The 25,795-nt window shown below is 42.8% G+C and overlaps 1 protein-coding gene across 3 annotated transcripts in view; it reads left to right on the top strand.

Annotated features, from left to right (window-relative positions):
• The window catches only part of LOC120546185 (kelch-like protein 29), a 222,850-nt gene that overhangs the window by 125,599 nt on the left and 71,456 nt on the right, over positions 1 to 25,795 (top strand). For all 3 annotated transcript variants that reach the window (XM_039780958.1, XM_039780954.1, XM_039780957.1), the window contains 4 exons: positions 4,741 to 4,879; positions 12,249 to 12,445; positions 14,732 to 14,844; positions 15,640 to 15,786. In XM_039780958.1, the coding sequence (XP_039636892.1) occupies positions 4,741 to 4,879; positions 12,249 to 12,445; positions 14,732 to 14,844; positions 15,640 to 15,786 (596 nt within the window). The remainder of the gene's footprint in view (positions 1 to 4,740; positions 4,880 to 12,248; positions 12,446 to 14,731; positions 14,845 to 15,639; positions 15,787 to 25,795) is intronic.

Below are 25,795 nucleotides of genomic sequence, written 5' to 3'. Positions count from 1 at the left end.
ATTTATTCGTCCTAATTCTGTTTTTTTATTATTAGAGCACCACTTCACATGGCAGTATCCCTCCCAAATCCTCCTAACATTATCAAATACTGTGGGGTTTCAGGCCCTTTGGGCTCTGCAGGGGAAAGATATGTTTCGGGGAACCCAAAACTGTGAGAGCTTTTTTTGCTTGGAAAGAGTTCTTTTGTGTGTATGTACTATGAATCATGCTCTTGGCCCCATCTTCTTATTCTGTTCCTCTTTGACATGGAATCTCTCAAGCGTCCCTACTTATCAAAAGGCTTTTGTACGAGGCAGCCTATTTTGATTCGACTCCCTCAGTCCAGTCTGCTTCTGCTGCTTTAAGATGAGATAAAAAATAGACTTGTTTTGTATTTAAATCGGCTTTCAATTCATCTTGTAAAATGTAACCTCATTTAATTCAAAGTAGAATGGGTTATTATAGTGATCACGAAAATAATATAAATTTCTGCGAGATGTTTTTTGTCAGTTCAACGTATTGCTTAAAAATGTGTAACATTTAAAGAAAAAAGTAAATATTAAATGATCATTAGAATCTTGATGTGATTCCATAAATTATCATTAATAATACCAATAATTATTGATATAAATATGTGTTTTCATCATTTTGATCACAGTGTCATTGCTTACCATGAAATGCAAACAAATTCATTTGAATGGTAAATTGTATTAAATTCATATTTCCTTGGTTATCGAAAATATAATAGGTTTGAATTAATTCCAGACACAGCATGTATTACTGAAAACGTAACAGTCACGAAAACTACAATTAAATCAAGAAATATGCAATCTAATTTGATTCATTTTCTTTCATTTGACATTATTTTTTTTGAGCACAAGACATTTTCAGAGAAAAAAGAATCACTTTACTGCTTTATCATCTAGTGGCTTTGAAGATAAAGATTAATTACATTAATTTCATTTTCATATGTGGTGTGGAAAATGATCATGCTCTGCTTCAGTTAAAAAAAAAAATTTAAAAAAAAAGTGCCACACTGTAATGTCCTCTAAGCTTAAAGAAAAGCCATTGTGGCAGAGTTGTCATTGACTTATTGATCAGCTAGCATGGTTTGTTCTGGGTAATTAAGCTGCGTGTTTGAGGAAATTGATTGTTGAAAGCTGGAAAGAGAACAATTAGGTCATCAGCTTCCTTTCTGCTGCGCAACATAAAAAGTAGGACGATTATATGTTTACTTGGGCTGTGGAGACACAACATTTATCAGAGAAGATAAGAAGGAAAACGAGAAGAAAAAAGAAATCATTCTGAAATGGATTACAAAATTGTCAAAAAAGTCTTTTTGCTATATTTACTATATATGCGTTACTTCACAGGGCGTCATATCGCCTGTCTTCAGTAACAACCTTCTCTTTCATATCCCTCTCATCTACTTGCTCTGAGAGAATTTTTAAAGAGTTTTTTTTTTATTGTTTTTACCCCTCTTCCTCAATTTATATCGTGTCAACACATTGCTTTCTTATTTATCAAAAATAATGCCGTCGAAATTTAAACATTTTGATGGACATGCATTAAAACGAAACAAAGTTGTATAACTTTGTTTCGTTTTAATGCAGTCATTTAAGAGTGACTTATCTGAAAGTTCAATCCAGTGAGTTTGTAGAAATGTATATGTATAGCTGTGAGTTTAATTTTATATTTAAGAAACAATTTAAGTAATTTTCTCCGCATGGGAAAATAAAAATTCATCGTCACAAAGATGTTACAAATCATTTTTGCCCTTTACTTTTTCACAGAAATATGATTTTATTAAGATGTATCTAAAAGCTTAGATTTTTTTTCCAACACAAAATGGTGGGTTCATAGAGGCGCATGTAACATACATGTAGAACCCTAAAATGGCTCCAAATTCAGCAACCAATGGCGTGCTGCGTCGCCCTTTACATCCGCCTATCACAGCTCTGCGAGCGACTTGCTACACCTTACAGTACAGTAGGGAGGCATGGTGCGCGCTCATAGGTTACTGGAAATCGCACCCGGGACCCCATTGGCCACAACGCTCAGATGTTTGACAGCAGAGTTACTAGGCTGAGCAGCAGAGTTGGCACTGGTTTCATACCCCCTGTGCAGTGTGTCAACCAATCATGAAGAGCCAGCGCGGGGCGTTGTTATTATTGTCAACGGCTTGGGGCAGGAAACCACCCTAGCACATTTCATCACTGTTTGCAGTCCATGATATACTCTCGGACTGTAGCACAATATCCCCCTTTGAGAATTTCTGTCTACTCCCCACAAAACAAACCTTAACACTATTTCATCCGTCTGTTGCAGAACTTGACGGTCCTCAGGAGACTTTTTCCTTAAACAGTATTGAGACGTTTGGTGTTTCAAAGCCGCCGTGGTCCAATTGAACGTGGCTCTGCCTCACCACACTCCATGCCAAACCTGAGAATGGGGCCGTCATGTGCAGTTTCATGGTCCCCAGTGGTGATGAGTTGTTCTAGGCCGCTCACCGACCCACCCCCAAGAAGCATTAACTAGCTTTTCCATCAGGCATTCAGGTGTGTCTGCACGGCTCCGAGGGAGGCGGCCATTGTTTGCTGACAAGTGGAGTTCTCCGTCTCCCCCTCTCACTTTTCTCTATTCTCGGGGCGAATGGATGGTATGCGGTGTGGCTGATTGGAGGTGAGAGCCATATCGGTCGCTGGAGATTCACTAATGCAAACTCAAAACTACTGTGTATTCACTATTCACAGTCCGTGCCCACACAGTAATCAGATAGCTGGCCAACTGACAAGTAGCAGTTGAGTGGAATGTGGAGAGAGATGGATGAAAGACAAGGCAAATGCCAGCCTTTGTGTTTGTGTGTGCATCATGTGTGTGGCTCACTCTAGCATTTTAGCTGTGCATCTCGCCAAGGTACGGCAGACATGTTGTCAGAAATTGCATCCATATTTTTTTTCTTCTCCCCATTTGGTATTCAGCATGTTTAATTACCAGGTCATTTTCTTTCTGGCCAGTACTTCTTTGATGCGATAACGCTGAAGGATGCGCCGCTCAGAGAACAAGGCTTTTACCAAAGCGTGCTTCTGAATTGCACCTTATTTGTCATGTGTATTTATACTGTATAATTTCAGCTACTGAATTAATGCAGAGCTGAGCCGCCAGTGTCAGTCAGGAGAATGGAAGGAGCTAAATGAGTGCATATTCCAGCCAAATAGAGGGGCAAGTGTTATTCCAGGTTAATTAAATCCCTGCTTTGAGTCTGGCGTGAACACAGACCTCTTTCAGGATGATAAAGACCAACTCTTTTATTTCAGCTTGGGTGTCGCCAATACAATCCGAAGTATGATCGGTTTCCCGCATTTAATGGCTAGACCGCTGTGTGCACATATTCATCCACACATGCACTCTCTCACTTGTTACACATTACTGACAACAAATGACTGCATTGCCACTGTTCAGAGTGCCATGTTTAAGCAAGAACTGAAGGTAGCATCCACACAAGTTTCAAGAACTCTGCTGATCAAAGGAGGATTTGCCATCTTTTCTTACCTTTTTAATCATTCTGGTTCTCAAACTCTGGCTACTGCTTATCTTTCCCCCAGCATGGAGTATGTGCCTCGATACTGTACAACGCACACTGCGCTTTGTGCCAAATGGATGTTTACTTTGCCTCGCAGCATGCAGTCTCGATGAAATGCTCCGCTTATGCGCAGACGACAGTATGGAAGCTGGCTCCCTCTATAATCATAATGCTCCACAATGTGGCTGTAGCTTATTATTTGAATCTCTTATTGTTCTCTTTTAGTGGAATTCTCGATTGGAGATTAACAAAGCCGCACTGCTATTTATCCCTCCTAAGGCCGTAGAAGAAGTTGCTAGTCTCCCGCTGATTATCACTCTCAGCATCCCCTCATGGTGCCTCATTAAGACTGTGAGAAACAAGGTCCCCTGACCCAACGCTACAGTCAGGTTCAGGCCGAACATGGTGCTACTACACCCACATTAAACAACTCTCTGTGTACTGTGGCCTTCAACAGTACATTGGTTCGCTCCGAGCATGTTTTCTCAGATTGTGTTCCGGCCCTGCTTTTCTTTTCTTTCCAGAGAGGAAGACGAGGGTAGGTGGGGGATAGATTTCTTAAAAAGAAAGAGAACAAGAGAGAGAGAGAAGCGGGTGTTGGGATTTGGGGATAAGCACATTTGAAGGTCAACTCCTCGCCGAGTAGGGAACTAGTGAAAAGACAAAGAATTTTATTTTAATATAAATAATGCATTGACAGCGCTTTGTTTTCAACCCACCTCTCTTTTAGATGCTTTTTAATCTCATTCAGCTTCCTTTCCTTGAAGTTCTGGTGCTGCAGTGTACATTTACAAAAGTCCAATACAGCTAAACATGTGTCTTTTCTCTTAATAATCCTAGTTTCTGGGTATCCAGTGGCATGCTTTGGGTACTGCATATTCCTCAGTACAGTATATACTTTTTTTTTTATGCACCCTTTTCTGCTATATATGTATTTACACATCTCATAATGCCTTTGCTGAAATGTTTGATGAAATCAAATGTCACTTTTTCTCTGTCATATAATGAGCATTGTTTCTTAAGACTGGAAAGCAATATTGTGTTCTACAATCTGCACTTTTTTCAACATTATGTTCTGTTTCTTGTTGTCATGCTATTGTTGCTCATGTTTGTATGGAAGAGAGAACAATTCTAAACCCAAATGTGGCGTTGTCTGTTTCTTTTTCTTGTTCTACAGAGATGTTGAAGGAGCTGAACCAGCAGCGCAGAGCGAAAGAGTTTACAGACCTGAAAATAATTGTTGAAGGCAAAGAGTTTGAAGTCCACCAAAATGTTCTAGCTTCCTGCAGCTTGTATTTCAAGGACCTGGTGAAAAGGTTTGCCTTCGCTTTCCCTCCCACCAGCTGTTGATCCAATCTGTTCTTTTCATAGGGCGCATTTGTGTCGCTTTTCTTTTCTTTTTTTTCTTCTTCTTCTTTTTTCCCTTCCCCTCTCTCTCTTGCAGGTGTGTGAAGACTTTGGTTCCTATCACAGGGCCAGCAGCCATTCCTTCCTCTTCCCGCTCAAATGAATGTATCTGAAACTGGAGAGAAAAAAGGTCAACCCTCGTCATTACCTTTCCTCCCCATGTAGGGCAATTTAACCACATTTCCATTTTAATGAGCAGTGAAAATGTTCCATGACTGGGGATGTTTTAAAACTCACCAAAGGGGCCAAAACAAAAGAATCATACATTCTACACTTTGGGTGGTAATTCGCCAAAGCCACGCTGTCTTCAGTGGGCAGAGGGATTTTTGTCTCCCAAGCTACCATATTTTTCTGTTGCTAATTCTTGTTTGTTTTTGTTTTTTTGCTGCAAAACAGCCTTTTCATATGCTAATAAATCTTGGTTAGTGTGATAAAAAAGACATTTCAGAGTCATAAACAAAGGACAGAACAAAAGCACATCTGAGACAGCTTACTGAACCACCACTTTCACAGGTTAACACCACCCTTCACTAATGTATTCATTTGATGTGGATCTAAGTATTCCCCTAGTATTCTGCCCTTCATACTCCATATTTTTGTTGGGCTTTTTTGTTTCTGTGGGTGCCTGCCTGCATACTTGTGTGTGTGTGTGTGTGTGTGTGTGTGTGTGTGTGTGTGTGTGTGTGTGTGTGTGTGTGTGTGTGTGTGTGTGTGTGTGTGTGTGTGTGTGTGTGTGTGTGTGTGTGTGTGTGTGTGTGTGTGTGTGTGTGTGTGTGTGTCAGCTATAGACCTTTTTAGTGTCTCTAGATGTGTGTGCACAGGCGTGTGTGTGACTGTGTAAAGTCTGATAGTCTTTTTTTTAAATTTTTTTTATCTGCCTTGTTTTCCGGGTAGGGAATACCATAATTCCCTAATGTCCTCATCCTTACTTCAAATCCTTGCAGGTTTTTTTTTTTTGATTGATTGAGAGTCCCCTGGAGCCAAAGTTGTTTTGCCACCTTGGTGTCGTTTGTGTGCGAGTGTGCGTTTGTTCTCGCTCGCATGGCTCGGGATGAAATGGCGAGCGAAGACAAAGACAAACAGAGAAGACACACACACACACAGTCGCTAGCGGTATCCCGAAATGCCTTAGGGGAAGTTTCGCCACTGCGAGCTCTTCAGAGAGCTGCTTATCAGCCGCCGCTGCCCTGCTCGCTCGCCACCGATACACTTGTTCCTCCTGAATGGGAATGGAGTGAGGAAGACCAGAGAGAGAACAGAGGTAGAGAAGCCACGTCTGTAGGGCCACTCATCTCCATGCCAGCTACACTCGTAAACACCCCATGAATAAAAAGAGAGCCACTGAGTCTTCCTTTAACCTTGACAATAGCGGAGAAGCTTCCTGAGAGACTGAAGTGACTTTGGAGAGAACTGAAGCCCCCATGTTGGTCAGCCTGTCTATCAGATTGTCTTGTCTGTGCGCCTTATCCGGGACGAAGCCAGATTATTTATGCTTAAAGGCGGGGGCCCCTGAAAGACACCGGCGCTCCCAGAGGAGCGGGCTGAATTTCATCAAGCTCATCCTCATGCCTGCTGCTGCCTACGTTGTCTGATTTCTCTTGTTTAGTTTGACAGTTTAATAGAGCAACTTCTCATTAATTGGTTAATTAATTGTGAAACTACTTTTGATTTATTGTCATAACACTGTCATTTTTCACCAGATTACGTCTAAAATAGAAATCTTCTCATTTGACTTCACGCTGGAGAATATCTAATGGATTTGTTAATACTAATTGTTCATTTTGTAAGACGTCTTTGGTTTTATGTAATGAATTCAGGATCATCAGCATTATGCTAACGCGGCACCATCAACAGTGACTGCTGTAGATTCTACGAGGCATGTGGCACCTTGACTTTATGGAAATGAGAGCTGCGCGAGAAGAGGGCAACAGCGCAAAGCTGGCAGGGAAAGGACCGAAAGGGAGCAAAAACAAATGAATAAAAAAAGGGAGATCAGGCAGAGAGCATGGAGGGAGAGATTGAGAGCATTTTGGTCATAGCCGTGAGCCAGGCAGAGTGTTGCAAGCTCGGTCAGAGAGGAGCAAAGAGAGCCAAAGGCCTGACTGTCGTTGAGTTACGGCCTCCCGTGGGCAGCTCAGGTCACTTTTTCTATGCAGCTGGAATTATGCTGAGGTTACACGTGGCTCGCCACGTCTTTTATGAGGTCAAATAAGAGAGAGCGAACATCCCGCCCGCCCTTCCTCGCCCATCTCATTCAGGAGGCATTTGTAGCTGTTTAGACCGCTTGTTAGCTCACTATAAAACACCATGCTGTGTATGTGTGTCTGTATACAGTATGTGCTTGAATTCTGGGAAAAAGTGCACTTGTGCAACTGTTCTTGATGTGAAGCGTGTGCACATGTTTTATTGCATGCACGTGTGTGTGTGTGTGTGTGTGTGTGTGTGTGTGTGTGTGTGTGTGTGTGTGTGTGTGTGTGTGTGTGTGTGTGTGTGTGTGTGTGTGTGTGTGTGTGTGTGCTTGTGTGCGTGCGTAGGCTGCAAGGACATAAATATTGTGTGTTATCCAGGCAGGCTGTCATTAGTCAGAAAGAAAGTAGAGATGTGATACTGGAGGGTGGGGGAGTGCACCTCACACTTATTTTCCCTGGCCTACACAGACACACACACACACACACACACCAAGCCGATAACTTGTTAAAAAAATAATAATAAAACATTTTTTATAATAAAAATAATTGCTTAATTGGCAAAAAGACGGAATTTAGCGGCACGAAATGGGAATGTAAAATACACTTTAAAAATCTGGAAATATTCTTCTGCACATTAGGCATGGGTTTCGAAATACATCTCAAAATGGTGTTTTCAACAAAATCCTTCCTCCTTTCGGCGTGCTCCTCCACTTTACCGCCCTCACCTCACGTATTCAGTTCTCCCCTACAGTACGTGTTCATTCAACCTGCCATTTTTCCCCATGATACCTGAAGGATGTAATGGCGCTCCAAAATGTACGCACACATCTAGCCTCGCCCCCACCCAAAAACCTATTACCCTACCCTTTTTAAAGGGCCGATGCACAGAGCAGGGAGACAGATCATCTCCGGTAATACCATTTTACCCCTCAGGACTTTTCAATAAGTGTGCTCTGCAGGCATTTAATTTATTGCCACTGCATCTCCTGCACGACAGTAATGTAAAAAAAAAAAAATGCTCCCGAATCTCTGAGCAGTCCTGACACATGCTTCCATGCCATTTGTTTCTCTCCCTGCTTGCCCCTCTGTGGACCCATGAGTTCTCAGAGCTTGTGAGTCAGATAGTGTTATGACTATGCGATGGGTACAGAGCTGTGTTAAAGCCCATTACAGTGTCGGCCCTGTGTGTGAACACTGCAGCAGAGCACTGTTCAGCCTCCTGCTGCTGATAGCATGATGATAAAGCTGTGTTTGTGTTTGTGTGTGTGTGTGTGTGTGTGTGTGTGTGGCATTGAAAAATGAGCTTAACAATGGGCATGCAGGGAAATTTTCGTATTGTTATCTAGATCTCTTACTTTTCTTCTGTGTTCCAAGTCTGAGTCACCAAACTCTCTAAACTGCATAAACTTTCTGTATATTGCTGTTTTCTTATCCATGAGTAAGTGTGCGTTTTGTAAGATTTAAGCATTAGCCTAATCAACGCACCCTAATTGCCGTATATTGCTACCTTTTGCTCTACATTTGTGACAAGATGTTACACAGTAGTAAAATTAAGAATTTCACACTGCAAAGCTTTAAGTCCTGCTGTGAGAAATCAGCCGATAACAAAAGCTAACAAATTGTCAGAAAATTTGAAAATATTAATACAAAATCCAACAGAGCGTCATCAAGAAATCATTGTCAAACCTCTCAGTAAATTGTCAAGCCATGTGGATGATGATCTGGTCAACAGAATAATAATTATGTACTTTTTATTTTAGTTTATTTTGGTAACATTTAAACTCCAAATTCAATCGTTAAGGTAATGTAATGCGCTATACTTTGAGTCAAACCCTTGGGAAGAAATGACTTGTAGGACCACTTGTGAATTTAATTTCTATACAAATAATTAGGGAATGTGACAAGTTGTCTTAATCAGTTATATGTGCATCTTTAGAACAAATCTGTTAGTATGAGGTAGTATGGTTCTTACATGAGGCCCAATGTCCGATTCAAAGAATAACCTCTCAACAGTTTTCATAGGAAGTATTTCTTTGAGGAAAAAGTAGTTTTCCTGAAAACCCGCACATTCTATCGGGATCAACTTTTTAATGTAATGCCATGAGCACCACAAATTAAATTCCATTGACTTCCATTGTATTTGGGTTAAGACAGAAATCTCACGGATGGAGTTTTTAAAACTGGGGCAAATATAAACTTAATGTAGAGCTAAATATCACTAAAGGTGCATGAGAAAATGCCTTTTTTACTGTAATTCAGTGAAGTGACCCCTTAATTGTGAAGCTTCGAGACTCCAATGAGATCACAGGAGTGATTGTGAACCTATTGGCACTTACAAACTTCTATTTTCAAGTGAAGTTTTTGTATCAAGGGTCCTGTCACTCCCATGTCCATGTACAGTTTTTTTTCTCTCATGCTGATGGCCCCTTGTTCACACTTGGACGGAGGTTTGGGCTTTAAAACTCTCCACCTGTCACACTGTCCTTTTTGTCCTTCAGAGCGTCTGACACAAACTGGACTTGTTCCAGCCAGATAGCCTTGAAGTCTCCAGTATCATACCTGCTGTTCTGGGGCGGCTTACCATGGCCTCAATACCACAAAGCAAATATAAGCAAAACCTGGAATCCAACACTGATAAAGCTTCCACATTATGTTTATTTATTTATTTTTATAATTTATTCCTGAGTTATGTTGTGACAGAACATGTAAATGCAAGCCATTTTTAGCCCAGACAGTGTCGGCTTTGCAGTTGAATAAGCTATCTTAACATATCTTGGTAATGTATGTACTTTCACAGAATAGATGGTCTTGTAAGAACAAGTTAAATGTATTCCCTGTAAAATGTTTTTTTTTTAGGTTTAAGGATGTATTAGGAAGTGTGTGTGTGGTGTGTGTGTGTGTGTGTGTGTGTGTGTGTGTGTGTGTGTGTGTGTGCGTGCATGCGCGTGCGTGCGTGCGTGTGCAGCTCCCCTCCTCCCTCTCAGCCTTTGCTCACCACCATTTTGACAGTCTTTGCTGATTTTGAGACTTTTTCTCTGCCTGAGTGTGCCCATCTTTTTTTTTGCCCTCCTCGCCCTATCTGTACTCCTCTGTCTCTTCTGTCCTCCCTGCCTCCCTCTTTCACTATTTAAATTCAAGTCTGCAATCAGACTCAGCATAAATATCCACCTCTTTTAGAAGCTCCAGAAAAGTCATTTCCATAACATAAGTGCTTAGACAAAACAAACTGCCACTTGAGCTGGTTCCTATTGCACTAATTGAGCAGGTTGATGAGCATGCTCTCCTTTAATTTTTAGCTCCCCCCCCTCTCTTTTCTTCCCCACTTTTCTCCACCACTTTAACCCTAAACAACACTCCCCTTCCCTTCTTTCCGTCCTCCTACGTGCCCCCACTTCAGGGCTTTGTGTGGAAAAAGGGCAATAACATTATGTGGCTTTTTGCTTTGCAGGAGGAAAAAGAGTAACTACCTTGGTTTTTCCAGCCAATGTCCACGCAGAGACAAATGCCATTGTCTTTTTATTTTATTTTTGGATGTCCTTCTCCCCTCTCACCTCCTGAGTACGCTTTAAATGACGACTAATGTCTCAGTTCATACACTACAGGCTACTGATGATTATTGCAGCGGGGACAAAGGCTCTGTTTAGGTGTGATGGTGGATCTTTATTTTGGGGTGGGCGGGGATATCTCTTATTTAAAAGACAAAGGCACAGTCATGGAACAACCCAACCCCTCCCTCAGAAGGATGGCTGCTGGCTCCCTGTGGAAGAACCGTCTCGCCCTGCCTCCCTTCCTTTTGCTTCCTCCTCATCAAACCCCCCCCCTCTACACACACACACACACACACACACACACACACACACACACACACACACACACACCCACACACACAACCTCTCTTCTCTCATCTTCACTCTAACCATTTCATCTACCTGTCTCATCTTGTTTGTTTTGCTGTCTGTGTCTCACTAAATGCTGACTGTTTGTCATGATTTCTAGTCCAACAAACGGCTCCAACAGAAAAGGAAAAGAGACAAATGCACACACACACACACACAGAAACAGACAGAGCTTTATCATCGTGCTACCATGAGTAACAGAAGCGAACAGCCTTCATCCATCTTAATGTAGGTTACTTTTCATATTGTTGATGCCCATAGCCGCAGGAGCAGGGACAGTAGTAGTGGGGGCATGCGTTCTGCAGGGCCTTGATTCCATTTAGTTTGCCCTTGAGTGGATTATTGTTTCACATGGGACATTAAACATTGGTGGCGAGGTGTTATTTAACGCTCTCATACCTCTCCGGGGGGATCCAGCATGTGAACTAATCTCTGCCATTTGATCCCGGTGAAGTCACAACGTGGCCCAGTTCTGAAAGCAGCCCTCCAATACCTCACACATCTCGAGCTCTGCAGTACGCAGGGATATCATATTCTATTTAATTTGCTCATCCAAGCACTCCCAGGCACCTCTTACACCACGCCAGTAGGAGTGGATACTCTGCTTTTGATATGCAGCACGCACACGGCAGCGGTGTAGGCTCACGAACAGCGAGCGCTCTCCAACACAACATGCTTTAACCAGCATACTTTACATTTCGTCTTATGTCATAAACTGTGCTGTCACTTTCTTTCTCTCTTTGTTTTCTGTCTGATAGCTCATATGTACCCTGCCATGTATGCATGTCCACCTCTGAAACTATGCATACATGAAAACACACATGTAATAAGCATGCCTGTTGAAAGAAAGCAATAACTTTTTTTTTTTGCCTAATCTCTATTCAGAGAGGACATTTTGTTTCAGATGCAGCAATATAGTTGCAAATCTGCTAGCCCCATAGAAAAGTAGAAACCATCCAAAGTTCTGTTTCTGTCCCTTTTTTCACTTTACGTTGTTATCCTGTTGTGTAATGATTGTCTTATTTTCTCCCCACTCTCGTACTGGCCCAGGTGTGTTATGGGTGTTGTGTGTAGCATACGCATATCTGTGTACCTATCCTCTTTTTGTTGATGTATTTTTTTTGTTGTTGTTGTTTTTTTTCTTCGTTTTTTTTTTTTTCCCTAACTCGCCTCTGCCATGATTGGTTGACCAGGTCATCGGGGGAGACTAGGAGCCGCGAGACGCTGGAGCTGAACATGAGCAACATCAGCGCCGACGTGCTGGAGCTGCTGCTCGAGTTCGTCTACACGGGATCGCTGGTCATCGACTCTGCCAACGCCAAGACGCTGCTGGAGGCTGCCAACAAGTTCCAGTTCAACACCTTCTGTAAAGTCTGTGTCTCCTTCCTAGGTAGGAACACCTTAGAAAACAAGAGGGGGGATGTGTCTGTGTGTGTCTGTGTGTGTGTGTGTGTGTGTGTGTGTGTGTGTGTGTGTGTGTGTGTGTGTGTGTGTTTTATGTGGTTATATCAGCAAGTACGCATGCTTATTACATCAGATATTCCTATGCAACCTTTTCTGCTACATGCAGGAGCTGCAGCCTCGTGTCTTTTCATCCGTTGTCATGCTTCATCACTATGCACAACTTTACAGAATGCCTTGTGCAGAACCTAAACCTCCTCCCTGACTCTAGAATCAGCACGCTCCTGTTTTTGTCATGTTTCCAAAGCGAGCAGCCGTGTGAGAATTCTGCCTGCTAACGCTCTCAGTTAGGCACGGGGCCTCTGATCTCATCCCAGTGGGCAAGACCCAGGCAGCACAGGGGCCCATTTATAAAAAGGTCGGGGAACAATTGTCACTTAAATGTCAAATCCTCTTGCCTGAACCACGAGAGAATCGACAAAATAGCAAAACAGATTTCATGCTTAGACAAGGTACGGAAAGTGGAGCAAAGGAGGGGAGGGGCTTTCAGGAGCCCATGGGGGTCACATGAAACGCGAATGGCATATTCCAGATTTTTAGTGGGTAACCAACCAAAAAGCTGCAAATGTCAACTTTTGCATTCCATTTAATAAATTGTTTTGGCTATCGGTAACACAAGGGAAGTGCATGTTAGCAAAAAGGTCATCGGCAGGAAAGGAGTGAAAAGAAAGTAACCGAGAACCAGCAGCCCACATTATTGATTTGTTTTTCTCGATTCGGGTAGTGGGGGTGGGGGCAGGGAACCCATTTGTAGACTTCATTGCCAGTGAGACGTCAATCCATTCTTCCTCAACATGATTCATGACATTTCAGCACATTAGAAGGGGAGAAAATACAGGCGCAAGCGTTCGTCCTTGAGCAAAGAGAAATTGATACCGTGTCAGATATTATTGAAGTTTGTAACAAATACACTGAGGAGAAATAACATCTCCTCGACCTACTTTTAACACTTTGACTTTTATTCACACAACTTCAGATTCTAAGTCGCTCATTGTTTGCCTGCTACTCTTTGAGAAATCACGACCGAAGATGACTGAAGATTTAAAGTGAATTAACATCATGCTCCAAATTGCAACTTTTATTAATACATTGGCCACAAGGGGAGGGGGTTTCAAATATTTTCACATTGTCTCAACTAAAACTGATTACACAAATTTAAACTGGAAACAACTGGCTGTCTAGCTTTTAATAAACTGATGAACGGATTATGTAACTTAATGTTTTGAGTATGTGAGCATACCCAGTTTAATAACGCTTCATCTGCTCAAATGGAAAAACCGAGGGACATTTTCCAACAGTCTTTTGTTTAGCCCCCTATCCCTTACTTTGATGCAGCGTGAAGCCCACTTCTATTTGGTCTTTGGTTTGGCTTTTGTTTAGTTGTGATTTAGCAGATGTTAGGTGACCTTTTATTGGCTGATATTTGTTTAGGAAAGACCCTCAGTCTGTCTTCACAGATAAAAAGCTTGGCGTTGCTTCCCTTTTAATGGCCATTGTTTGATCAGGCCTCTTTCAGTGGCCGCTGACCCAGTTGATCCACACGTTTGCCTGCCTGTGTGTTTGCACTACACTACCAACACTTTTCCCTCTCTTGTGATAAATGACAACGTGTGTTAAAAACTAAAATTACAGACACACCACCTTGAATGCTGCACCCCTTACAGGAGATCACAGACAGTAGCATAAGCCTTCTCCCCGCTGGCTTGGTTATCAGGGTACTTTCATATATTCCCAGGTGTGTGTGTGTGTGTGTGTGTGTGTGTGTGTGTGTGTGTGTGTCTGTGTGTGTGTCTGTGTGTGTGTCTGTGTGTGGAAATAGACCCCCAGATCTGACAGGACTTTTTTTAAAGTGGTCCAGCAGCTAATCCCAATTCCCGCTCCCCGCCATCCACCACCCCCTGCCTGAGCTGTGAGCGATCGATTCCCCTTGTTGTTTGTCCCCGGAGCTGTTTTGAGTTATTATACTTGTTCTCCCTTTAGTCTCAGGCAGATATTCACTCCGATAGGCTATGGTTCTGTGCTACCTGCAGCTGCTTTTTCTGTCTCTGCTTTCTAAGTCTGTCATCTTGTCTGAATCCAGTTTCTTTCCTCTGTCTTAATCAGCCTGCCTGTGTCTTTTGTTTCTTTCTTGTTTTTGTCTCTCTCTCTCTCTCTCTCTCTCTCTCTCTCTCTCTCTCTCTCTCCACATCTTTCCGACCGTGTTTATCGACTCCAGAGAAACAGTTGACTGCAGCTAACTGTCTGGGAGTGCTGGCTATGGCTGAAGCCATGACTTGCACGGAGCTCCATAACATGGCCAAAGCTTTTGCACTGCAGAACTTCCCAGAGGTGGGTAGAGATTTGTCGTCTTTCCTATCCGTCCCTTCATTGATTCCTGTGTAACAAAATGACATGCCAGATCAGAAATAATAAAGGTGAATAAAACTATTAGCAAACAGCAATAACTTCTAATTGAAATCAGGAGCATAATTAAGGTAATACCCATTATAGAGTATTACCATTTTTGACTAGTCTTAAAATGGTTTCTACCTGTAATAATACTGTAGGAGCTCTTAGATAACCTAATGTGTGGCACTTTTATGATTGTTACTAGGTTGTACTTTTATTTTTAGCTCCATGTATAGTAAATTGATGTTGATGCCTTTATTGCATGTGGAGAATGTGATTGATGCGTACAGCTACTCCTGACTTAAGATGGCTTCTCATTGTCACATACCATTTTCCGGATCAAGGTCTAGTATCCAAACGTTGCTAATAAATGTGTCTTTGCCAGTTAGACAGTGTGCGGGATTTAGTTTGCAACATATCACCTAATGTAAAAAATAAAAAATTGTAGCACAAGAGCAATTCAAAGAGCTCTCCGCTAGCGCCAGAATCACATATGATAGAAAATGCCTCCGCTTGCTCTCTAGAGCTCGAAAATATTTAGCTTTTCTTGACCTCGCCTTCATCTCTGATGCCACAGCAGGGTTTTTTCATTAGCAATCAAAGAAGAAAATACACAAATAAACTTTTTAGTTAACCTGGATACAGCCTATTCGTCAAGAAAGCATTCAGGAAGGATGTGAACGTCAAATTTCACTAATTAAAAGGTGATATTTTGCTTATTTTCTAACTCTTCAGGTGGCAGGACAGGAAGAGATTCTGAGTGTGTCCAAGGAGGATCTGGTGGCCTACCTGTCCAACGACAGTCTCAACACCAAGGCCGAAGAGCTGGTCTATGAGACGGTCATCAGGTGGATCAAACAAGACCCCAACTCCAGGGTGCAGGTAATACAAAATAAAAAGAGAGCTAATGAGTGTGTACGCTCTGACACTACAGTGTACTTTACCAAAATGAGCACACATTGTATGTGTATCAAGAGACTAAGAAGCGAGATAAAACTCTCGTTAGCACTGACGGTGCAGAGACTGCATGTCTGCAGAGCCACATTAGTGTGGTTGTTCTGTCGACTGTCCCTGTCTGCTCCGAGCGCTACACAGCATGAAAACCCAGTAAAGTGACTCCTCGTTCTCTCTTGGTAGCGTTCATCAACTTTGTGCTTCAGATGTAGCCTAACACAGCAGTTGTTCATAATCCCAGGAGTGTTTTGCCCTCAGAACGTGCTCTATTCTTAGTCACACTTCATTTGTTTGCGAGAAATTATACTGCATGAAAAAACACAACAAAAACACAGACAGCCGCGAGGCGCCTCAACAGGTGTGTGATTTATGCCTAGAGGCTGTTAATCATAATCAAAAGGTTATATTTCCCAGCGAGGTGTTGACAACGAGATACAGCGGGTCAAATTGTAACAAGCGATCGATAAGCCTCACGGTCACATTCATGGAAAGGTGTAATGGACTGCACCTCAGACGCATATCCATCCAGCGGGGTAAAAACCTCAGGTCACGAGATCTTTATGGATTCAGTCACAAAACCATGAATTTAAAGCTGATGATTTTTAAGTATTTTATAGCTGTTTAAAAATGGAGGTGAGATTATTATCAGATAAATTACAGCGGTCCATCACTGGAGGAGTTATTCACTCAGAGTAATGTCTTCTCATCATCCAGCATGAGGGGGAACTGCCTTATATCAGCTGGATCAGATTCAGTGCAGGCCTCGGCAATCAATGTAACTTCATTGGCATCCACCCTTTATGAGGCACATACGTCAATATTTGATTTTTTTCTTCTTTTTTTCACCTTTTGGATTAAACATTTAAGCATTTATCCTTCTGAGATGATGGTGAAATCCATCAGGCCTACTGAGTGTTTTGTAGTGGAGGATTTTAGATAATGGATCACAACACCAAGCATAAGGACAAGCCATTGGAAACCGATGGTGATGCTCGTCAGTTGTGCGTATAGGTGCTAAGATCGAAATGAAAACGAAATGGTATGGAATGAGTTTTTCTAAGACATGGTGACTGATAAATCCACTGAAATAGGAATTTGTGGGGTGACTGATGGTAAATTTGACTCGGCGGTCCTGCAATATTCACAAGGAGCCACACACAACGAGGCTGATGCTTAGTTTTTTAGGACAACATACGACCCCTGTCATCTGCATCCAAACCTCCAGCCAGCTCTGTCCGGCAGGCTCTTGCAATCTCACACTCTAATGGAGAGGTGCAGAGGTGACTTACTCAGATGAAGTAGAAGAAAAAAAAGAAATGGAACATTTTCCCGGTTGTCTGAACAACCCACCGCACTGGTGCCTGAGATGAGACACCCGGGTCACCCCGTCAACGAAAAGAGCAGGGGGGAGGGAGGCGGTGAAAAGAAGGAGGGATAAGAAGAGAGCTGGAGTGAGAGAAAGAAGCAGAGCGAGACCGAGAGAGGCAAGGAGTGACTGAGAAAAGAAAAAAGAGACGGTGAGAAAAGAAGAAAAGGGGAATGGAATGAGAGCCCCTGTGTTCTAATCTGATATCCAACAGTTTGTGCCTCTGCGCACAGCCATGACATCCAGGCAGGGGAGATGTGATTGAGCTCTCGGTCAAGCTCAAATCTCCTGCCCATGTGTGACCAACAAAAACAACTAGCAAGCCTGGGGCCTGCGGAGAGGACGGGGCAGGGAGCAGAGAGAGAGAATAGGCCGTTTCCATCATGCTACAGGAGAAGGTGTCGTGGCCTGGAGGGCTGAGTTTACACGCATGGGCCAGCACCAGCTCATCATTTCCACCCTCCCCTGCCTCCGTCCCCACTGCCCGTTTAGAGGCAGAGAGCAGCGGAAATCACTGCCCCAGAACCTGTGACACTATTTAATGACATGTCAGGGCAGAATGTCACAGCACTGCTGAAAAACACAGGCAAGCGGGTGGGCCTTTAAGCCTTAAGCTAAGTTTGTGTGCGTTTGCATTCAACTGAGCGCACGCGTATGTGTGTCTTTGTACGTTTGTGTGTCTGTGCATGTGCTGTGGGTTGTAAGCTGCAGGCTATAGAGTGGAAAAGTGGCATATTGAACGCGCTGGGTAAATAATATGCAATTTTCTCTCTGTCTGCTATGCTGTCACTAACATCCGATGGCTCCAGGAAACGGGGCCCGGACATCGCTTAGAGACAGAGTGAGAGCATTTGAGCGTTAATAATGGTTTGCTGTGAGACACAAAGAAGAGAGCTGCGTCAGTTTCCTTTGATTGAGTATCATTGCAGGTGTGTCACACATCTGTATATGTATGTATATTTTAGTGAAAACGAGACTAACCCTAACAATAGAAAGAATTTAGTGCCAAAATGAGTAGTTAATAGATGAAATCTGAATTAATAATCTTTAAAGCAATAGTTAGCATTTTTGCAAATGCGATCATTTGCTTTGTTGCTGATAGTTAGATGTGAGGATTGATACCCAGCCGCGTAGCACAAAATTCTGGACCCTGTAGAAAGGCATTTTCTATGGGCCCCTCCCCGCATCCACAGCTATTCATTCTAGCATCTTTTTGGGCCCTCCTCACATGAGGGCCTTGGGTACCCAGTCCCCTTTTTCCCCCCAGTCCGACGCCCATGTTGATACCAGTGTCATGTATGTCTGTTAAATATAAAGCTACTGCGAGCGAACGGTTAGGTTAGCCTAGCATATTGGACTCAGTCTATGTTTCCAGTCTTTATGCTAGGTTAAGCTAATCTTCTCCTAGCTTTTGCTTTGTATTTAATGGACAGATATGACAGTGGCATTGGTCTTTACATTACATACATCTCTCAGCAATAAGCATATTTCCCAAGATGTCAAACTCTTCTTTTAAGTCATTTATTGAGCAAAAATATAAAACATTAGCTGTTTACACCCTTTTGTATGTGCTTTTCTTGTGTGTTTGGGTTTTGATCTGTTGGTCATAACAAATTGTGCACACATTAATGTACTCGTACTTCTAAACATTTAGACTCATGCTTTAATCATCATAAACAGTAAATCCGGACGCTGGTTCCATAAGCAAGAGGTGTCCTGCGTCGTGTTTTCTCTGTAAAGGTGCTGACAGCTAGAGACCAGTCCTTCCTTTCACCTAGCAGTCTTTTGTTGGGACGACCGCAGACGCATGGCTCCAATTATAACAGGCCAGTCTCTGCCAAATCCCCGAATAGGACCTCCATTACGCCTCACTTGAACATATTTCATAAAGGATCCTATCTTGCCAGGTGACTCAACCTGACAAAAGAGGCTGATTAATTGGCTCTTTGGAAAGTGTCCAACTAATGTAACAGCTAAAAAGGACAGTTAATGGTGCGTTTTCATTATTAAAAAAAGGCCTGCCTGGCCATTAGCAAAGAACTGCTGTCCACTCATCAAAAATAACAACGGCCTGCCCTTACATTTGCCTTTCCAAAGCCAAATTAATACAGTCAAAGGTATTACTTCATATCCATTAGGGGTGTGCAAAAAATCGGATTCATGTTTGTATCGTGATTTAAGCTCTACCGATTCAAAATCGATTCATAGAATTCCAAAAATCTATTCATATATATATATATATATATATATATATATATATATGAGCCTAAAAATCGAAATCGAATTGTGACATTTTCTGAATCGTGCACCCCTAATATCCATATACAGTATGTTACTAATTATTATTTGGGGGGTTTATACAATTGACTTTGGTTATGTGATGAAGTAATATTTCTTTTGCCTCCAGCACTCATTTAGAAAAAAAAAAAAGGAAAATAATTTTCCCAGAACAAATGATGCCATCATTATGTAGTCTGAGTATAAAATTATGAAAGAAGAAAAAATGCTTTGAGGCTGTGTAGGGATAGAAACGTTTTCCTTCACTGTTTTACAATTGACTAACCTTCAAAATTACAAATGACCCTTAACACCGCAAGCATCACTTTTAATTTATTTTTCATCACTGTGCACCCTTTAAGAAAAGATTAAGTGTTGTCACAACAATCATCTTTTGAAGAGGAAACTGTTGTAGAGCGAGCCCAAAAAATCCTCCTCGCAGGCCGCCGCCAGCTTGACCTGTGACAAATGCACACTCTTGAGGAGACGTAGCCAGGCAATGGAGATTGATGCAGCGTGCAGTCTTTGCTTCTTCCTCTGCCTCTCTTTCTCTCCAACTCCCATGAATACATTCCCACATGTACACACACACACACACACACACACACCCACACACACCCATATAGGGATTTACAGGATGTCACTGTTCATATCCCAGGCCTGTGCTCAGAACATTCACACAAGACTGGAAATCACTTGTATATCGGCCCGAGCGCGACTTGCGTATTAGAGTGGATGGGATCTGATGCAAGCCACTGAACACTGGACCTCCGTTCTCATCTGTGTCCTTTGTCGTCCCAGAGCGCGCTCAGTCCTGATGTGTGCAGCCAGTTGGACCGCAGTCGCTCAACCACGGACGGCTGCATATCCACAGCGAGTCGAAGGTGTGTCATTTTCACCGGGCTCCCCTTGTAACAAACCCACAAGGGTTGCATGAGCGTTATGACGCCTAGACAACAAACAAATCACGCTATCAGTTCAAAGACACAGTTTTCTGTTTTCCCAGGATTCATGAGGAGGAATAAAGAAGTGCAGCACTATAGCATCGACAGGGAGTTACAGAAGTTACAAGCTACCGCTTGATGTCAAAGATAATTCAGTGGGTTTAGAAACAAGCCAGAAAGTTTTCTGTTAATATACAGCAGGCACTTGTTCGTACAAATATGCTTTGTATTAAATGAGTGGAAGGAACTTCTTTTTTTTTTTGAATGAAGTCATGCTGAAAAAAAGCCTCGGAGGAGAACACATGGCACCTGTCAGTTGTTGCTAAGGGCAGCATTCAGCGTCTGTCGTCCTCTACATCTCTCTCCACCCTTCTGGCTGATATGCGCACATATGCAGTCGCAAAAAAACCCACACGAACACGCCCAGAAAAGCATCTTTTGAACCCTAATGAAGTACCATTTGCAAGAACACTGAAGAGGACACTGAAGCTGTGGTAATTTCAGCCGAGTGGGTTATGTTAGCACTGTGAGGCTAAACATGGGCACGCGCTCTATTGAACACACACTTGTGAGTCAGTGAGTGTTTTGTGTGTGTGTGTGTGTGTGTGTGTGTGTGTGTGTGTGTGTGTGTGTGTGTGTGTGTGTGTGTGTGTGTGTGTGTGTGTGTGTGTGTGTGTGTGTGTGTGTTCCATACAGAGCTGCGTTCTAAGCATCGGGTTGTCCATTTTTCACACCAAAGCGGACGCACACTGCTATCTGCTCAGAGCAAAGCAAATAGATATGGCTGTTCATGTGTCATTTATTTGACGCTGCCGTGGCACTGAATGATTTCTCACACACACACACACACACACACACACACACACACACACACATACAGCAAGAGGCGTTAGTCCTCGCTGACAGTAGTGGAATGGGAAATGCTCAGTGGACATTTGTCATCTGTGTTAGCGGATGGCGGCTTCCCGGCTGCTTCTCTGTTGCTTCTGACAGATCTGAGAGGCTCCCTGTTAGACACATTATCCCTGCCTTTCACCGCGCTCAACCCATTCACATCCTCTGTCCACCTTCTCGAGTATGTGTGCATGCATGTGTGAAGAAGAGAAAAGTGAGTTTTTTTGTGTGGATAGAGACCATTAGAGAGGTGAAGTCGCAAGGTGTTATCTGGGTTGCATATCGAATACAAGTGGATAAGCATATGGACTCCTCATAAGTGATCCTTGTCCATGGAAAATTCAAGAAGGTTGGGGAGTGTGTGTGGGCGAACAGGCTAAAAGTAGCATCTCCATAGGTCGACAGCATTTCTGTGGATACTTTCCATTTGTTCCACGTGTTAAAAAAAGCCCACCAAACTCCTCATTAAGAATGTTAAAAGATCACGCCATGCTTTCTTTAAAGGCACAGTAGGCTCAGTATCTTTCAGTTGGCACTGTAGCTGTAATGATTTGCATCCATCAGATGCCATCTCTTTTTAAGCACACAAGGATTGCTTGCATTAGTAGGCGAGACGATGAAAATGACAGGTCACACCATTCGTCTGGAGGGACAGAGTTCACTCTGCGTGACTGTGCACGAGAGAGCGATTGCTCGAGAGGTTGTTCAAGAGAAATGGAGTCGGATAAACGCCGTCTGCTCTCAACCCCTGAGTGCAAGCACGGCACTCTCGTTGGTCTGAGTGTCGTGAGTACTCTCATTTACGTACCTGGTTCGCATCTCACACATGCACACCATCACATCAAGTCAAATCTAACCCTTTTAGCACACAGTAAATGTGGCGTGCATCCAGTGAATGCAGTCTTCACTCACCATGCTTCCAGAGAGGATGGTAAACACCTAGCTTTCATCAGTATTTAGCAGCGCTAACAAAAGGAAGGTTTGAGTCTTTTTAAATGTTGAATCTTCTACTTTTGGGTAAGCTTGTGAGATACTGAAAAATCAGCCTTCAACTATGTATCAGTCATTTCAAAAAGAAATCTTGTAAACACAGTAATTTAATTCCCCACACAAAAGACTTCAGTTCCCCAGGAGCGCACACGCCAGCAACACTGGTGTAATCCCATGACTATGTATATCTGCCACAAAAAGAAGAAAGATTTCATCCACAAGCATAATGAGTGAAAATCATTCTGGCACTTTGGGTTTTGATAGAAAAAGGAAGGTTCAGACAGGTGGAGAAGATGGAGGAATGAAAGGGCTGAACTGTTTACAGCTAGTTGTATTTCTGTATTTTTAAAAATATCTCGACTAAGGGACTGGATTATCATGGCGCAGCTAGGTTCTCAAGAAGGCTATGCCTCTTTAGATGAATGTTTAACCTCAATCATGAATTACTTATCATTTTACTTTCTATAAAGGTTTAAGAGGGGAAGAGTCTACATATGAATCCATAAACGGATTCGTAGCATAGGGGCACTGGTACAGAGTGGCATTTGAAAGCTGTGCAAAGCAAATGCAGAACGAATTACTCCCCCCAAATGATTTAAGTGTATTTACTTAGTGTGACGTGAATGAAACGAAGACCACAGAGTAATTGACAACATAATGGGTCACTAAGTCGCACAGCATACAGTGTACATGAACTACATTTGAATTAGATTTGCATAAAAGCATGTCATTAGAAAACCACCACTGATCAAAGTGGCATATAGCTTGTATAGTGGATATTGGACAGGCACCAATTGTGCATTAAACGTCCATGACTGAGTCAGTGAACCACTAGATACGAGTGGGCCTGGCGAAAAACTTAAAGTTCAAGAATAAAAAGTAGCTCATGAAATACTCATCCAAAGGTTTTGTGTATTCTTTGTTCTTTATTTCTAGAGATAAAACAAGAACCTTGAGTAAACAGTATCCGCAATAATTCCTGCTAGAGTAGTTTCAACGGCTGGCATGGAGCAGGACTCTTTTTCAGGACTTGCTTCTTTTTTTTTTCTCTTCGTGCGGTCTGACACTTTGAATTTGAATTTTAGCAGCAAGTGTGCAACTCTCCCTCATTTCCATGCCGATATATGCGTGTGTGGGAGGAAGAGCGAGGAGCGGGAATGAAGGTATTGAGAGAGTCCATGGAAAAGAAGTGGGAGAGATAGTGAGTTGGTTAGAATTAGAGATGGAGAGTTAATTCTTTTTTTCTGAAATAAGATGAATTAAAGTAGAGAAAAACCCATGGAGTATTACCCTATCCCTCTCTACTAAATACATCCATCCACACACACGTACTCTGGGAATATCCTGCTCCGTGTACAGTACAGTTGAATCCCTGGTTATTTATTTAATCAGAGGTCAGGCCCAGTGACTTTACATTGTCTAAATCTCATCAACAAGATTTACAGTCAAATCAACTTTCGGACTCAATGCACCAACATGATTATAAGGCGGTACAATCATCCTGCGGACCGTACTGCTGAATTGTATCCATCTGTCTCTTTTTATGTATGTGTATGTGTAGGTTTTTGGGTGGATATTTATGCTTGTGGTAGCAGTCCTTACCTTTTTGCAGAGACCAGATGCTGTCTCTTTGAGGTAGTTTTACTGCCATTTTAAAGATGTTTGGCAAGTGAAGAAAGGCTACAACAGATGTGGGTTTGTGCGTGGCTAAGAATTGCAGATGGTACAGTAGGATGCTTGTTTTTCTTAACTTCATTTCCCACAGGTAGAGAAAAGTGAACTGCTCCGATTTCATCTTCTCAGCTTCCATCAGCTTCTGAGCTCCCAGATGACCAATTATCGACGCTCCCTTATCATGACCTGGGACAGGTCATGATTGTATTGGCTAGTTATAAACAGATACGTTCACCGTCCCACCTGAGATTTATTTTTTATTATTTGAAACCAACGCAAACATGCAAACTCCACACCAGAGAAGACCTAAAACTAAATTCTGGCCGTCCACCTGCTGTACCAAATAGGAGCAAGATTTCTAAATGCACCCCCAAACACGTTAGCACATTTGTTTCTGCTGTGTCGCTGAGGGCACCACCTGGCTGGAACTGCCCCATATACAACTTTAATTTAGCTCCGAGGGTCAGAGCGGTCAGTTGTGGCCCTATTTCAGATGACCTGCAGATGCACACATATGATCTCAAGAGCTAAAACTGATTATAAAATACTTTGTACAACAAATTGGAGTGCAGTCCTCCTCATACCGTACTAATTTAAAAGATGTTTGTCTAAAAAGGCTTTTCTGTCGAATGTGTTTTAAAAATGTGTCCACATTTGATTACTGGCATTAATGACACAGTGTCATAAAACCAAAGTAAGTGAGATTGCAGCAGCCCTGGAGAAAGGCAGCTTGTAATAGAAAAGCAGAGCCTGAAGCTTAAGTCAATTCCATTTGAGTGTGACGTGACTCACTAACTACTGGGGGCAATTTCCCACTATGGAGGCACTTTAATTGGAAGAAGTAACCTCCTCCTGAGCTTGTGATTCTTCCCTTGAGAAGATCTCCGGATGCCAAGTAGCTCGCTATGACTTTACCTTCTTGCTGCATTTGAGCATGGGCGCTGGGAGCGAGCGCCAGTGTTTATGTGGGTATTGAGCTGTTTGTTTGACTAACTGTTGGGTAAGCTGTGTACGTTCGTGGAGGAGGTAAATAGACCGTCCCATCTGCAGGAAGGTGTTTCGCTCCGAGCGCACTCGCAGAAAAGAAATGTCATCGGGAGATTTCCCTGACTTGTAGTGGAACCGTCACATCCTCCCTCTCTCCCGTCCTCTCGTTTTGTCTTCAGTTTACTTTAGTTCGCTCATCTTGTCGTGCTCTTCTTCCTCCTTTCCTCCTCCTCTGCCCTCACTTGTCTTCTTCTCTCTTGTCCCACCCCTCCTTCTCACGCCATTCTCTCCTCTCTTCCACGTTGTACCCTTGCCCACTGTCTAATTTCTTTCTTTTCTAGTCAGATGCGCCCAGGACATTGGTAGAAAACAAAAGGGACACATGCCAGAGTAAAGAAAGGCCTCAGGTGGAAGAGGGAGATGCTTACGCAGAGTGTCAGCTTATTATTTGTTCTCCCCTGAATGATGTTTCTCTGAGTCTGTTGTTTTGTCGCTCTCTCCCACGCGGCTTGGTCACGTCGCTCTGAGCCGGGTCAACGGGGTCAATCTCCACCCAGCTCACTCCGTCCAAGCTTGTTTACAGCTTTTACTGTCGACATAGATGAGACTCCCACGGAGGGTACAGACGGCCACGCTAAGCACACAGATACGCACACACTGAAAGAAAAGAGCCAACAACAAAAAAATCCAGCAGCCAGAGCTATAGACACGGTTGCCATGGCAACAGTCTGTCCTACCTCTGTGGCTGAACACCTATACAGTATATGCACGTGTGAGTGTACTGAATGCACACCCAGCAATTGAA

Source organism: Perca fluviatilis, chromosome 18, assembly GCF_010015445.1.
Source record: "Perca fluviatilis chromosome 18, GENO_Pfluv_1.0, whole genome shotgun sequence".
NCBI lineage: Eukaryota > Metazoa > Chordata > Actinopteri > Perciformes > Percidae > Perca > Perca fluviatilis.
This window is presented reverse-complemented; position numbering and strand designations above follow the sequence as displayed.